At 33.8% G+C, this 17,366-nt stretch overlaps 1 protein-coding gene across 1 annotated transcript; it reads left to right on the forward strand.

The window, feature by feature from the left end:
• Window positions 1-1,501: 1,501 nt before the first annotated feature.
• On the forward strand, window positions 1,502-6,808 carry LOC131653918 (casein kinase 1-like protein 2). The gene is made up of 14 exons (XM_058924262.1): window positions 1,502-1,864; window positions 1,974-2,014; window positions 2,694-2,763; window positions 2,870-3,018; window positions 3,103-3,198; window positions 3,297-3,367; window positions 4,400-4,461; window positions 4,553-4,616; window positions 4,699-4,783; window positions 4,865-4,991; window positions 5,124-5,206; window positions 5,289-5,355; window positions 5,521-5,660; window positions 6,228-6,808. Exons 1-14 carry the CDS (start codon window positions 1,789-1,791, stop codon window positions 6,519-6,521), a joined length of 1,425 nt encoding a protein of 474 aa, XP_058780245.1. The 5' UTR covers window positions 1,502-1,788; the 3' UTR covers window positions 6,522-6,808.
• Window positions 6,809-17,366: the final 10,558 nt, after the last annotated feature.

Consider the following 17,366-nt stretch of genomic DNA (forward strand, 5'->3'; position numbering starts at 1 on the left):
TTTCAGTTCGTGAAGTTTTTTTTTACCGTATTGCAAACAACTCGCACAGTTTGTGAAGTTATTTTATTTCGTGAAGTTTTTTTTTTTTTCATATTGGTTATGAAATTTTTTTCTTTAACTATAGGCTCCAAATACTTTCTTCTTTCTTCCTAACTTCTTGTGGGTGTCTGATACTAGATATTTTATATGGTTACTCTAATATAAATAAATATTTTCTTTTAGTTATAAATATTATCGTTAATTCAACTAATAAATGATTATAATTTTATAAATTTTAAATGTAATATGAATTGAATTAATAATATATAACTTTTTATACTGTGAATAGTAGTTATTATGTATATTTTGTTTTTTTTAATTCACATATATTGTATTTTTTTCATGTTGGTGTACAAGTAGTTAAAAGCTATTTTTTTTTAATTTTCTAAAAAAATAATTAAAAAAAAGTTTCTTTATTTTTGGAAGAAAAAAATATTTATATCTTTTCTTTTTTTATGTTCCGAATAAAAAAAACTCGAAAAAATCTATAATTTTTTGTTTTTTTTTTAATTTAAAAAAATTATTTTTAAACATTATTTTTTTTAAAAAATTAATCAAAATTTTTTTAATTAAAAAAATATTTATGATGTTTTTAAAAACAATTAGTTAAACAGTTTAAACTGGTTTTTAACTTAAATTTGGTTAACTGGATTGTTTATAATATATGGTTCAGTTCATAAACCATTTAAATGATTCAAGTTTTTTGTGGTTCAATGCAATTCAGTTTGAGAATATGGTTCAGTTAATCAAATTTTTGCACACCCCTAATTCAAAGTCCATCCTAATTACATTAAACAAATGTCATTTATGTACTTTAAATTTCTCAAATCCTCTCATATTTTTTAGAGTGACTATATTTCAATCTATGATATAATTTTTTCAACTTTCTTCATTATAACTCCAAATAAAAAAATATTGTATCTTTTCTATTATAAAATAAATAAAAATAAGATAAAAGAGAAGAGAGAAAAATATTTTTATATTGTATCTTTTCAACTTTATATATATATATATATATATATATATATATATATATATATATATATATATATATATATATATATATATATATATATATATATATATATATATATATATATATATATATATATATATATATATATATATATATATATATATATATATATATATATATAGGGCATATCATATGAGAATGACATATTTATATGAGAATATGAGACTGAATCCGAACCATTGGATTTTAAAATAAATGGTGGAGATTATGAGTGAATCTTTTTTTTCTCTCTCCTACTTCATTTATTTCAAGATACAGGAGAGAGAAAAAAAAGATTCACTCATAATCTCCACCATTTATATATACTCATTTACTAAAAAATAGTAGATAGCATAAGTAAATTCATTGTTTAGTCCAATAGTACAAAACCAAAGCTACGTCGTTTGATGTAGTTGCTGACTTGAGGCAAAAGTAAGAAAAGAAAATACGTTTGGATGTGAAAGCTTGAGCGTGAGGAGAGGAGAGGCATCATCACGATCCCCCTCTCTCTCTCTCTCTACCCTAATAATCACCTTCATTTCAGAGATAGAAACTTTTTTCTTCCATTTTTGTCCCTAACTTTTCTTCATTTCTCGTTCCTATCCCATTCCCTTTCCCCTTCCGACTCTCTTCAGCTACACCGACTTCCAACTCCATCCATTTTCAATTTCCGATTCTCAATTTCCCAATTTCTAGGGTTTTGTTCTCGCATCCTAGGGTTTTGAACCGATCGAATGGAGCCTCGTATTGGGAACAAATTTCGTCTTGGACGCAAGATTGGTAGCGGATCCTTCGGCGAGATCTATCTCGGTATCATGTGTTTCCTTCAATTTGTGATTTGTTTTTGTTGCTGTACGAATTATCTATAGTTTATGTTTTCTATTTAACTTTGAATTTTTGTCTTTCTTCCAAAATTCAGGTACAAATATTCAGACAAATGAAGAGGTTGCAATCAAGCTTGTGAGTATTGATATTATGTTATACTTTCTTTAATTTGGAAAAAAATTTACCTTAATTTTTCATTTATGTGATTCTAAAGCACAATTTAGTTGTTGGGTGGTGAGGGTTATTTTAGCTCATTAAGGTGTGATTTTAATGTTTGTCATCTTTTGTTGGAAAATTGTTTATACTATTACTAGTGTTGTATATTGTTCAATATTGATGAGTGTATAAAAGTGAAATAATGAAGGTGTGCTTTAAGGTTTGTGTGGTAGAGTTTCTAGAACAAAGGAAATGTTTTTTAGACGTATTAATTTGACATTAGAGTTTAGACACTTATATTCCAAGTATACATTCTTTTTGATTTTCGGTTTTATCTTAATTATTTCTCTCTCCTTGTAATATGAACACACCTAAAGTGAGTGTATTCATGTCCATGCTGGCAGAACAAATGGTTTTTGTTTGAATAGGCGTGCATTGTTCGTTCACTTGTGTTAATTAGTTAAATTCATCCTTTGTGCATTAGTTCCATAACTTTAAAGAGGCCTTTGACTTGGCTATTTATTTATGCATAATGTGATCTATCTTGATTTGTCGTGACATTGATGATAATTGACTTATTGAAGAATAGTGCTGATTGTTGAGGATTAGGGACGTGTTTAATTGATATTTCTCTCTTTCTCATTGCTTTTGGATTCAGGAAAATGTCAAAACCAAACATCCTCAATTGTTGTATGAATCAAAGTTGTATAAAGTACTTCAAGGAGGAAGTAATCTCCTATCTTACTGAATTTCTATCTTTCCTTTTTTGTTTACCATTTTAGACTTCATTTTACTCAGTTTTAATGTTTTCGGTTGTCTATCTGTATTTGGCAGCTGGTATCCCAAATGTGAGATGGTTTGGTGTTGAAGGAGAGTACAATGTTCTTGTGATGGATTTACTAGGACCTAGTCTCGAGGATTTATTCAGTTTTTGTAGTCGCAAATTGTCCCTTAAAACCGTTCTCATGCTTGCTGATCAGATGGTAGGATTTCCTTTATTTCTTAGTAAATTTCTTAGTTTTCTTTCACTTAATTCTTAATATGGGGAAATCTTGAACAATTTGCAGATAAATCGAGTTGAATATATTCATTCCAAATCATTTTTACATAGGGACATCAAGCCAGACAACTTCCTGATGGGTTTGGGGAGGCGTGCTAATCAAGTATTAGTTAAACCATTGCTTTTTCAATTCCTTTTTTTCTGCCTTTCTGTTTAATTCTTGGATTGGATTTATCCTTTTCAAATTTACTTCTTTTGTAGGTTTATGCCATTGACTTTGGTCTCGCTAAAAAATACAGAGACACCTCTACCCATCAGCATATTCCTTACAGGTATTTTGTATCATTTTTTACTTGGTTTTTCCGAATTTATCTGTAATGGCACTGTTGAAACAAATTTTTACTAAAGGAAATTAGGACTACCGTAAACTGATAATGGCAAATGCAATATATCTGAAAATGCAAAGTATTGTTGGTTGCATGACCCTGACCTGACTATTCATTGGGAATGGTTTCTAATAAAAGAGTATTAGCTTTAATGTCGGGTGGCAGCATTGGGTTGCGCCTCTGGTTTTATATTTTATACAGAATTGATTTTCTTGTCTGCATTGTTAGAAGATGCCAAAGTAATCTATTTTGCTCTAGAGCTCTGAGGTTTAGAATACTATTGACAAATCTATTTACTACCAAATGTGGATGTGTAACAGATAATTGTTGGAAGAGTTTAATGTACCCACCATTGTAATAAGTTATATGAGAATTGATAGGTCTACAAGACAATAATCAAATCTAGATATTTTTTGTTGCAATTGCGGGTGCTAGTTTCTACTTCTGTAATTCGTGTACAACAAGATGTTGTTAATACTAAAATACTTGTATAATATCAATAAGTAACTTCTCTAAAGGCTGTTACAATCACCAGAAAGAAATTTAAGGTATTCTCCATTATAAGAGAAAATGACTAGGTCATGGGTAATCTGTATGTGTATGTAGAAATATGTAGAATTGCTGGTGAGAAGGGTTGAACAGCTGGAGGGTAGTCTTATAACTAGAGATAGAGGGAGGCGAAAGAAAACTGTAGGACAAGCCATTAAGAGAGATTTAGAGGATCTTGTTTTGGACTTAATATGTGATAGGACTTTATGGCGTCAATTGATTCATGGAGTCGATCTTACCTAATTGGAAAAGGCTTAGTTGTTGTGTTGATTGTGTTATTCATCTTTATTTTATTTTACTTAATTTGTTATTTTATTATAACTTTCAATCTAGTTATGTAAATGCTACTTGGTTATTGTATTGTAGTTCTTAAGAATAAATTTATTTGTGGGGTTTCTCTGAATTTTAGTTGCTTATAATCCTTTTCAGAGAGAATAAAAATTTGACAGGAACTGCTAGATATGCTAGTATGAATACACATCTTGGAATTGGTATGTTCTCAATGCATCTCTTCATACAACTAACCTGCCTTCGCATCTATTGCTTTCTGAACTTTGGACATGTCTGATCATTATTTTTCAGAGCAAAGCCGTAGGGACGACTTAGAATCACTTGGATATGTTCTTATGTACTTTTTGAGAGGAAGGTGATTATCCTTGCTATTATGTTGTTTTATCTTCTTTATCAACTGCTTTTAATTTAATTATTTATACTTGGTATTTCTACAGTCTTCCATGGCAGGGATTGAAAGCAGGTACTAAGAAACAGAAGTATGAAAAAATCAGCGAGAAAAAAGTTTCGACTTCTATTGAGGTAAAGCTGTATTATAAATATTATTTTGGTACATACTATGTTTTGTTTATCCTAATAAAATATGGCTTGCTTTTTTGTTAGTCCTTGTGTCGTGGCTACCCCTCAGAATTTGCTTCGTACTTCCATTACTGTCGGTCGTTGCGGTTTGATGATAAACCAGATTATGCATATTTGAAAAGGCTTTTTCGTGACCTTTTCATTCGTGAAGGTTTAAGCCTCTTTGTTTTCCTATCTATATTTTACTTTGAAATTAAAGGTCTTCGATACCTAGACGGTGTGGTCATGTTTTACATTTTAATGTCGCTTATATGTTATGTCTGGTGTTCTTTTGTTGCTCCAGGGTTCCAGTTTGATTATGTCTTTGATTGGACCATTTTGAAGTATCAGCAATCTCAAATTGCCACTCCTCCTTCACGTGCCGTTGTAAGTGGGGGTGTGCTATCTGGTTGCATTAATTGTTCTGTTGTTTACGTTTGTTTGTCTTACGGAAAATGATATATTGCAGGGTTCTGGTGCTGGGCCAAGTTCTGGCATACCACCAGCTGTTGTGAGTGCTGCTGATAGACCAACGGGTAAAATTTATATATTTTATTTTTATGAACCTGGTCTATTATTTAAGTGTGGTTTCTTACTTTATTAACTCAACAATCTATTAGATATTCTATGTAAATTTTGTGTTCTTTTATGTTTTGTCATTTATCTCAGCTTTTCATTTTTATGTGGAAATTTCTGCTTAGGTGGGGAAGAGAGTAGACATGCTGGTTGGTCTTCATCAGATCCTGCTCGTAGAAGAAACTCTGGACCCATTGCAAATGATGTAAACTTATCTAGACAAAAAGCCCCGGTTCCAAGTGACTCTGCATCTAAAGATGCTATGGTCAGTATATTCATTTATAGGACTGCTTATGACTGAGTTTCTTGCAGAAAGCTGAAAAAAATTATGTTATATGTGTTTGCATTATATTCATTTATTTCTTTCATGCTACCTTTCTCATTGAAGAAAATGAACGTCATTTCCCATTTATCCAAGTCGGAAAAGAAATTATGAAGCTATGATTTTTTGCGTTGATTCTTCTAGTGATAACTAGAATGATAAAGTATTGACTGTTACATTTGTCTGTCTATGCACAATTGAAGCATACGATAAACAATTAATGCAAATATTCTTCTGAGGCCATCTTTGTTTTAGAAAAGTAACATCTCCGTTTTAGATATTATACATCTAAGCATTTTGTGCTAGGAATATACTCTGGTTCCTGTTTTCCGGCTAAAAGAAACCAAACATGTTTGTACTTTCGGGGTTAATGAGGTATTGTATGCATTTGTTAGAGGATAGTAAAGATTTTAGTCATTTATGACATTGCCTGCTTGACACAATACACAAATAATTATATTGCCGCTAGTTTTCATGTTATTTTTGACATTTTGTGTATGGTTTATGTAGTTGTCTAGTTCTAATTTCTTCCGACCAAGTGGATCTACAAGACGAGTAGGTGCTGTTTCCAACAGTCGTGATGCAGTTGTTGGCAGTGAAATTGATCCCTCTCTTCCTCTTACAAGGGATGGTAGTCCTGGATCACTCCTTAAAACCTCTGGTGCTCAAAGAAATTCACCTATCACATCATCGGAGCTCAAAGGAACATCTTCCAGCAGAAACACATCAAACATAAAGAATTTTGAGTCAACTCTCCGAGGTATTGAGAGCATGAATTTCAACGACGAGAAGGTACAGTATTAGCAGCCGACACTCTCGATCAGGTTATCTTGGTGGTAAAATTCTATAAAGTCTCTTACTTTTTATTGAGTGAATTGTTGTCTGTCGTTCATTTTATTGAGGAAAGCTACAACAAGTTGTGAATTGACCCTACAAGTATATAAAAAAGATGCTTAAGGGGTCGATTTCCTGACAAAGCTTTACCATGAAAAGGCTTCTTCTGTTAATACAGTTCATTTTACTTGTATTGGTTCCACAAATCATTCCTCTTCTATATTTCTTATTATTACTTGTGCCTCGTGCTTCTTTTAGCCCCTTTTTTAGAGGATATATATTATATTTCAATTTTTTATAAATGTATGTACTGGCTCAAAGAATGACATACATTCCTTGCAACACTGGATTATGAGGTGGGGGATTTGAGATTTTGTACTCACAGATGTGAACCGGCATCACTTCTCTTGAGTATTTCTTGAATGAATGCTTAAGTTTTGATTTTCATCCCATAAAAATAAGTGACACTAACAAATATGAACCTAAAACTCAAATTTTTGCCTTTTTTTTTTTGCCGAAGAATTTTATTATGTTTTAAAAATGTCTGCAAAAAATCCATTTTAAAATATTTGTTGACTTAGCATCAGAGATTAACTGTTGACATCAAGCTTAAAATTTGGCATGTGTACTTTTAATAGAATAGTTTTATAAAATACAAATATAATGTACTTAATTAATGAATTCTATCATATTGATGTATTGTTCTGGAATATTTTACAATTTATACATTACTAAGCATGTATTCTAATGTTTGAGTAAGAAAAGCATGTATTTTAATGGTCGAGTAAAAAAGCGTGTATTATAATGCTAGACAATTACCTGCTTGCGCTTAACTAAATTGTTACAATAAAGTATCAGTAAAATGAAATTCAAATAGCAACACAGTTTAAAATTTGTACTTTTCATGTTACAAATAAGTTTTATATGGATGTTTGCATTTCTCATCTTAAAACATTAACATTACTTTTCAATGTAAAAAAAGTTATGAAAAAAAAACATTATTTGGTTGTAATGTTTAGATTTTATGAAATTTGACAGAAATAAATAATCAACTTAAAAGGTAGATGTTAATAATGTGAATGTAGTTCATCATTTAGAAGTAGTTTATTTGGTTGCAAGTAAGTGACTTGTAAACTATACTTAGATTTGTTGGCTTCCTAAACCCTAAAATTGTAATCCAGGTAGTACTCCCTTCGTTAGAAATCTCATCACTAAATTCAACTTATATTTCTTTATTTTGTTCTTCTTCTTTTGCCTTTTTATTATCTCGAGAAGCAAGCTATTCAAACAAATTAGTATCAAGAGCATCAATTCGACCAAGCTTTTATCAATGACAAATGAACACACATCCTCTAATCAATTTCCAACAAAGAATCAGAATGATGAAGGTGCTACCAGAACACAAATAACCAAGGAGAGACAAGCAAGAATAGTGTCTCTCACAACAAGAAATTTAAGAAGAAGATTATGATAGAAGTGTAATGTCATTGTTGCTTTCCTGTGTTTAGATGGTTTTCAGGGTTAGGGTTTCACTTTTTCACCTAAACTTTTAATTTTATCTTTTTTCTATAAATTTTATATTTGTTTTCATCATCTTTATAAATTTCAGATTGAATGATTTTTCAGATCTACTGATTCAACTGCAAGAAGAAATACGAAGCAACACAAGTCTATTAACTTCTTCATCTCTGTGATTCTTCATATTCTCTCATGTTGTTGGTTTTAGTTTTTTTTTTTTTTTAATTTTAGATTTTGATTTCAATGTTGCTGGGTTTTTTTTGCTATTGAAGGTTTGATGATGTTAACACTGTTTCATATTCTCTCATCTTTAATTTATTCTTAGCTACTAGGTATATTATAATATTATAATAGTAAAAGAATATCAATCAAATGAAACAATTTTATTAACAGTTTAATAGACATGATAGAAATATATATATATATATATATATATATATATATATATATATATATATATATATATTAAGACATTATTTTTCATTTTTATATTACTCTTTTAAAAAAGTATTGACCATTTACATTTAATTTTTTTATCAAAAATAAAAGACAATTAATGATAGTTAATTGTGAACCAATTTTATTTATTTAAGTAAAATATTATGATTTTATTTTAAGATGGTTGAAAAAAGTGAACTTATGTTCTCTCTTCTCTACCACATTTAATTTAATTTAATTGATTCTTTGATGTTATAACCACATGGAGCTGTATTTTAAGCAAAGGAGAATTTGAAAACTTAAAATGAAATAAAATTAAATTACATGGGTACTATATCACTATTAAACTCTTGTATGTATCTAAGCTATCAATTAAAAATAAGTAAAATTTAAACACTTGAGTACATAGGTACCTGCTACTATATATTATGATATGCACTTGAGTACATAGGTACCTGCTATATATTATGATATGCACTTGAGTACATAGGTACCTGCTATATATTATGATATGCACTTGAGTACATAGGTACCTGCTACTATATAGTAGATATTATGATATGCTATTGGCTCTATGACTTTGACAACACCATGCCCCTCTATCTTTTTTTGGGATGACAAATAAAACACTATTGTATATTTTATTTATCATATCAAAATAACATATATAAAAATAATTTTAAAATAATTAAAAAAAGAAAATATTAAATAATGCAATCTCTCTACGAATAATGCAATCTCTCTACGAATAATTAAAAAAAGAAAATATTAAATAATGCATTCTCAAGATAATATGGATCTTTTGTTGCCATTTTTGAAGCTCATAATAAAACTTAAATTAATTTAAAGATAATAAATTGAAAAAAAACCACTTTAGAGAATTTTTAGGGAAGGGAACGATTTTACTTCCCATTTTCTCTCCTTTTTCTTATTCATTATTAATTGTTTTCTACTTTATTTTTTAAAATAAAAAATAACCAATTTTAAGAAAATTAGGGAGAGGTGATTCACGTTTCATGTTTTTTTCTTTTCCCAATTTTGAAATAATTAGGGAAGAGGTGGATAAAAAACAACCAATTTTGTTCTCTCTTATACTTTTTTTTATGAGATATCCTCTTTGATTTTTATTTTTTGTGTGTTTGGTTTGATTTTATTTTTTCTATTTTTATGTTTCCTGTGTATTCTCATATTTATTTGCATATTGTTTTGCTTAATGATTATTTTTACTTTGATTTCATACTATTTATCAAATAAATCTTTGATTTCATACTGAAAATAAACTTCATAAAATATATTTTAAGCATTTTCATTCTATTTTCTCCAAAAGGTCTATTAAAATAAATATATATGTGTTTAGTATTGTTGTTTTATTTATGAGAGAATGATTTTACCTAGGAAGAAATGGTATGTCTTTTTCATTAAAATGAAAATTAAAAATTATTTAGCTTTTTCACCTGTCTCAGTTTATCTTTTTATATCTTTCAGGAGGAAGTGGTTCTAAAGAGATGTTGGCTTGCTCTCTACTGGATTTGAGGAAACTTGCTTCTTGAAAATTCTTGATGAAAAATTGTGTTATGGACAGAAGATAGTTTGTTTTGAGTCATTAGAAATCATCAACAGTAAAAATAGATGAGATGAGACATTACAATGACATACCCCAAATCAATGCTTGTGTATATGAATAAATGAGTGACATTTAAAATCCTAATAATAAGCAAATTAAAAATAATATATATATATATATATATATATATATATATATATATATATATATATATATATATATATATATATATATATATATATATATATATATATATATATATTCATACTTTTTTAAATCTTTGATTTTATTTCAATTTTATGATTATTAAAAGATCTCTTAATGACTCACACTATTCTTACTAAAAATATTTTCCTTCCACTTTTGGTGATAAATAAGAAACATGATTCTCTTTCATATTTTTTAAAAAATAAACATGATTTTCTATAAAGAAAAAATGGCCTCTCAATTTTAAACAAAATTTACTAATTTATTATTTAATTAAAATAAAATAATATTTTATCCACTTAAACTACAATATCAGTATTATAGATTTTTATAGCTTCTTTACTGTTTGTTCAATCTTGGTATGTTTAATCTGGTTTTTTATTTGTAATGTTAGCACTATTTGTGTTTTTTTGTTTCAATCTATTTTGGTTTTATTCCAAAAAATATCTATGGCACACACAACACTTCAACATTTGGTTTAAAATATGAATATTAACGGGAACATGAGGTTACTGATCACAATATTGAATATTAACGGGAACCTGAAGTTACTGATTAAAATATTGAATATAAATGGGAACATGATATGAACATGAAGTTACTGATCAAAATATAACGGGAACATGTTATTGATCAAAATATTTTAAAATTAACAGGAATGAAGTTACTGAGCAAAATATTAATATTAACGGGAACACGAAGTTACTGATCAAAATATTGATTATTAACGGGAACGTGAAGTTACAAAAGGCTGTTTAGACACAATTTAATTTTCGTGATTTCAATTTTGTTCCTTTTTTTTAGACACAATTTAATGTTAATTGTTCTTATTTTTTTCCACAAAATATTAATTACTTTTAATATAATTTTTTTTATTAAAAAATATACATCTGAAACAAATGCGCGTCCCGTACCAGAACCCGTGCGAACGCACGGGTTTGTTACTAGTTTCAACAAAGAATCCAACACAATGACTGATGAAGTAATGCTAATGACCAATACACATTTGACAAAAGATAAGACAAATATTTGGTATCTTGACATATGTTGCAATAATCATGTGTGCGTGTTCCTCCTGTAAGGGCGACAGTGAATAACGTATGGTGGTATTTTACGATGGTTTAGGGGTCTTTCTCGCGTGAGGTGAGAGGTCGTGTTGATGGACAATATGTTTAGGGGTGTAATTATAAGAGACGTGAGAGATGATTTTTCATAAGCACTGTGCTTAGGGGTGTAATTATGTGTATCATTTAAAATTCGTCTCTTCCTCTTCTCATTTATAGAGGCCCTTTGGGCCTAGGATTTGAGTAACCCCTGATGGTGGAAATCGCCCCCTCCTTAATCGAGAGGAGTTATTGACCACCTATCTTTCAAGAGTAGTGGATGATTTTGTTTCCTTTGACTGACATATTTACACATCATTAGTATCTCTGCGCGGTTCCTCAAGATGTTGCCTGGTCGATACAACTTTTTGAAAAAGGGCGCCCTGATTTAAGACCTTTATAAATATAACACTACATAGTCTCTCAAGCACGAGGGTTTTGTTAAGGACGAAGTGTTTTTAAGCCTCTTATTTGAAGTACATCCCTCGTCTTAAGAGAGATTCCCTGGGTTGGCGATGCCTTTTTACTACAAGAGGGAGAGTCCCTCATCTTGGGGAGAGTCTCTTAGTAAAGGCGAATATATTTAAAGGTGAGTCCCTCAGCCAAAGGCGACTTTATTTAAAGGCGAGTCCCTCAGCCGAAGGGGACTATTCTTTTAGCGAATGCACAAGAGGGATTCACCTTATTTTAGGTTAGAACCTAAAGACATCAAAACATCAACCACTACTGAAAGCTTGAGTGTTTTGGTGGGAAAAAGAGCATGGAGGACATTAATGCACCTCATGATGGTGTTTCTTTGGAGAACCAATGTTATCTATTTTACATGTGTCTTCTAGGTGTAGGAGCTTTCCCACTTACCATGGAAATTACACCATTGGATGATTGCATAGCCTGTACCATTAGATTTTTCTTATAACATTTCAGAAATCCTTTTTCTTCTTTCTTTTTCTAGAAATGCACCCGGTAAAAACTTCTCCTTCTTCGCTCTTCTACTCATAATGATCATGGGAAATTAAAACAAGCTTATTCATGTTCGAGATATTGTACCCATGTACTATATTATAAACATGATCAATAAGTTTTGTCATGACATTAGATTTTCTAGTTAGAGAGAGAGAGAGAGAGAGAGAGAGAGAGAGAGAGATAATCATGGAAACCTATTCCAAGAAGGAGATGGCGAAGATGGATACTTCCGGTGAACCATTCGCTCCCAATATTTACGTCCACCCCCATCATTTATGAGCTAAGGGTTTTGATTCCGTTCACATATTTCGAAATGGAGTATTTGATGGTGATTAACGCTGCCCCTTCTTAGATTACCCCGAATTCCCAGGGCTTACTCAGAGCCTTTCAAATAATTTATTGTAGCCCAGGTGTGTCCCCCGATGTTTGGGAATTCCTTTATTTTTACCAAGCGGAGATTCTAGAAAGTAACAATTGGGTGAAGTTGCATCCTTTACCAAGGGGATGTATGCTGAAACCTTTTGTAAATCCTAACAAAGACTGGAAAGACAAGTTCGTGCGGATGAGAGGACAAGGAAAGGCCTCTCTGGTCACTGCGAGTGCGAGGGGTGACCCTCTCTTTCCCCTGTCTTAGACTCCGCACCTGCGACTTACCCAAAGGGTGGATCCTAGTGGTCTTTCACCCCTTGATCGTGAAGTAATCTATATACTAAGGTGTTTCTCTCCCCTGGAATCTAGTGTCATCATCACTTGGGATCACGAGGATGGCGATGGAGTGAGGTTGTACTTAGGTATGAAAATAGCGCCTTTTCTGACTTGAGCATGGGTTAATTTTTTATAAGCCCTAATATCGTTCTTTTTTTTTTGCATGGGACACGATGAAGATTCCGCTTAATGAGAAAAAGGAGCGCTTGGAGAGAATGTAGATGTCTCAACAGCGGGCGCAATAACTGTTGCCCCCTCCTCAGGATAGAGAGGCGAGACCATGTGAAACTTCAAGAGCTGTCGAGGCTTGCCCCTCTCAGGCATCAAGGAGGGAGGAGAACCTCTCTGGGTCATTTGTGGGCCACGAAGCGGAAAAAGGGAGGAAAAGGCAAGAAATGAACCCGCCCTTCTTGAGCCTTCCTTGTGTACAATACCATTAATGCCATGGAGTTTTCTGACTGCCATTTCTCTTTCCATGTGATTTTCCTGGGTGATTATCAGTCACTTTTTGGTATGTACTCCACCAGGCTATCTGATATGTTAGAGGTCAAACTTTTAAGGTGTCTGTTGGTGGAGAAAGCGTAGAGAGAAAAGCATACACGCGTCATTCGGAAGCTATAGTCCCAGGTGGACTATGTAAGAAGGAACCTTTGTGAGATCGGGATAACATTGAGGCTGTTGAGGGAAAGCCGAGACGCTACTGAGACGTTTACCCGAGAGATGCATAATGAAGGTGTCGCCCAGTTTGAAGAGGTGGAGAGTTTAAGGGCAATCGCTTAAGAGAGCGCAAAACACTTTGGGCAATCTGAAAGAGAAAGTATCGCTCCTCAAGGATAAAGTTATGGTGACCTCTGCCCATCACTTCGAGAGGGAAAAAAGACATGCACCCTTTTATATCTCGCTCTGGATTTGAGTTGACGGACCCCTTCCTGGATATTTAAGACAATCAGTTAATGGACAACAAATAGCTACTTATACCCCGTCTTCCTTTTTTGCAGTTGCTTGCCCCTTTCGAGTTTTTTGTTTTACTTATATGCCCACTCGGGGGCATTTGTAATTGTTTGAGAACATCGGTGTCCCTCATGGGTGACTTTTATATTAACTGACTTTATCATTACCTACTTGTTTTTTACCTCTTCCTTAGAGAATTTGTTGTCATGATCACCTCTATGGGTTGCAAGGATATCACTCAAGGATCCAACGAATATGATCGCCTCGATGGGTGGCAAGAATCCCACTTAAAGATCCAACCATTGTTCATCTCCTTAGGCCTCAAGGATCCCGCTTAAGGATCCAACAACTAATCGCCTCCATGGGCGGCAAGGAGCCCACTTAAAGACCCATTGATTGATTGCCTCATTGGACAATAAGGGTCCCACTTAAGGATCCAACAATTGATCGCCTCCATGGGCAATCTTCTCTCCAACTTTTAAGTTTCCTGCAAAGAAATGGATAACCAAACATACATAATTTAACATAAAAAGTGAGGTGCCTCATTTAAAATCCATGCCTCATGTAAAAGCGCAAAGGGGAAATATTGCATCTCACGAAGTAACTAGTTATTTACAGTCAGCAGAGATGCAGTACTTGCCTGTAAAAATAAAATATTTAAACAATATTAACGGGAAAAATTGTAGCTATGCTAACATCTCCAAAGGGTATCTCTCTTGAATCTTTAGCCTTCAGTCTCCTCAGAGGTTGGGGAGGAGGTCTTCTCGCCTTTGTGGAATTCTTCTGAGGGCTTTATTCTTGAGATTATCTTTCTGGCCTTCTCACCTTGAGTGTTTTATCCTCTTCAACCTAAGGCTTTCCGCATAACACTTCTTGGCGATTTCTTGATCTCTTTGGATTACTCCTAATTGCCCATTGGGGAGCGGGTACTTGCATAAATACAGAGTAGACAAGGCGACGCCTAATCGGTTAAAGCCTGACCACCATATAATAATTATATGAAAAAGGGCATCAATAACCGAATACCTAACTTTTATCTCATTAGTCTGATCTTCTTCTCCAAAGGTGATATATCCCTTTACTTGTACCAATTATCCAAAGAATCCAACCAACAATCCTACGAAGAGCTTTTGATCTTCTAGGTCGAGGCGAAGTATTTCAAATGCCCCCAAATACAATATGTATGCAGAACTCCCCTAGTTAACAAGGACTCTTTTAATTTTGCAGTTTTTGCATTTGAAGGTAATGACCATGGGATCTTCATTATGAGGGTGAATTTCAGTTGCATCTTTCTCCGAGAAGGATATCTTAGCCTTCGGTTCTTGGAGCTCTTCTTCAATCTTGACCTCAGAGAGGTTTTCTACACTCATGATTTGGCGAGCGTACCTTTTTCTAGCGGAGTTGGTTTCCACGCCTCCGACGAACCCTCCTTCTATAATGTTGAGTGTGTGGCGGGTAACTTTGCTATCCTCGCCCTGAGACGCCTCTTTGGCTTTGTTGGGCCCGAGGCTCCCAGCGTCATCTCGTCCACGTGAGCTAGATTTGTCTGACGAACAGGAGGAGTTGCCCTTCACATATTTCTTGAGGTGTCCCTCGTGTATTCATGTATTAAGTATTCAATTTCCTTCTTGAGTTGGTAGCAGTCCTCAGTGTGATGTCCCTTTACCTTGTTGAATTTGCACCATCTTCCTGGTTCAGAATCCATCATATCCGCCTTAGAGGCAAGCGACGTAGAGATGTTGTGCAAGTGGAGTACCTCGCGCCAGATTTGCTCACGACAAGTGTTCAAAGTTGTGAAATTCTCTGCCGCCTTACCTACTCTTTTAAACACCGTCTTGTCCTTTGTGGGCGATGTATAGTTGCTTTTTCTCTGGTGGCGTGAACTCTCGACGTTGGGAACATTCTCCTTGACGTCGCGTGCCTTTGCTTTCTTCTCCCTTTATGTAACACTCAACTCTGGTGACTACTTCCGCCATGAAAATGTTGGCTTTTGGGCAAGTGACTCATTGAAGTGTCACGCCATAAGTCGATTTTGGAATGCCCCCATAAACATTTCTTGGTTTGATGGAACGAACCTGATGGTGGCTTCGTTAAAGCGCGCGAGGTAGTCTCTGAACGTCTCTGATGGACCCTAGGGTATATTAAACAGGGTGGCAGTGGACATCTTTCTGTGGCGGATGGAGGTGAACTGGTGTATCGGTTTCTTTTCCAGTTCTTGGTAGGTGTTGATGGAAGCGCAGGGTAAACCTATATACCATCTAAGGGCGGGATTCCTGAAAGTGCCAGATAGTAACTTGCATTTCAGGGAGTCGGATGCTCCTATGTTGGCCATCTGTGTATTGATGGAGACAACATGTTTGTAGGGATCGACGCGTCCATCAAACTTGGCCAACGAGGGAGGTTTGAATCCTTCTTGGACAGACGCCCCCATATATCTCTTTTAAGAGTGGTTAGGGTCCAACAATTCCATCTCCTCTTGGAATCCTGTTGGCACAGTTTGATGCTATGGACACCGTCCTCTAACGTCTGATTATGATGGTGTAATTCGTCCATGGCGGCACGCATCTCTTTTAGGGCATCGACATCACTGCTACCGCTGATACCTTCTAGTGTAGGTGATGGAACTCTTCTATTAACCATATATGAAGGTGGATAAGTATAGAAGTGAAGGGTAACAGCGGGAAGGGTGATGGTGATAAAGAGGGTGTGGCCCATGTTAGTTTTATCGGGCCCCCACGGTTGGCGCCACTGTACTGGTCAAAAAGTATATGTGTGTGTTCCTCCTGCAAGGGCAAGAGACTCAGCGGCCTTAGTAGGTTTATAAAAATAGTATGTGGGTATGGCTTGCCCATGGCAGTGAGAAATCATGTATGATGGTGTTTCATAATGGTTTAGGGGTCATGCTCACGTGAGGTGTGAAGCCCCACTGATGAATAATGTGCTTAGGTATAAGCTTCTAAGAGGTGTGATCATATGAGAGATTATCTTTCATAAGCGTTATGCTTAGGGGTGTAATTATATGTATTGCAGTTGCTTAAGATATGTCTCTTCCTTCCCTCGGGGAAGGAGTATTTATAGAGGCTCTTTGGGTCTATGGATTGGGTAACCTCGGTGGTGGCAAATGCTCCCTCCTTAATCGGAAGGAGTTATTGACCACATATCTTCTATGAGTAGGGGGGATTTCTCTCTCATGTGACTGACATATTTACACGTTATTAGTATCTATGGGCGGTTCCTTAAGATGTTGCATGGTCGATACAACATTTTGGACGATGGCGCCTTGATTTAGGACCTTTAGAAATATAACACTAGAATTGCAAAGTCATATATGAGGGCATAAAAAACATTCTTGTGAAGAGGAAGGAT

Source organism: Vicia villosa, linkage group LG2, assembly GCF_029867415.1.
Source record: "Vicia villosa cultivar HV-30 ecotype Madison, WI linkage group LG2, Vvil1.0, whole genome shotgun sequence".
Taxonomy (NCBI): Eukaryota; Viridiplantae; Streptophyta; class Magnoliopsida; order Fabales; family Fabaceae; genus Vicia; species Vicia villosa.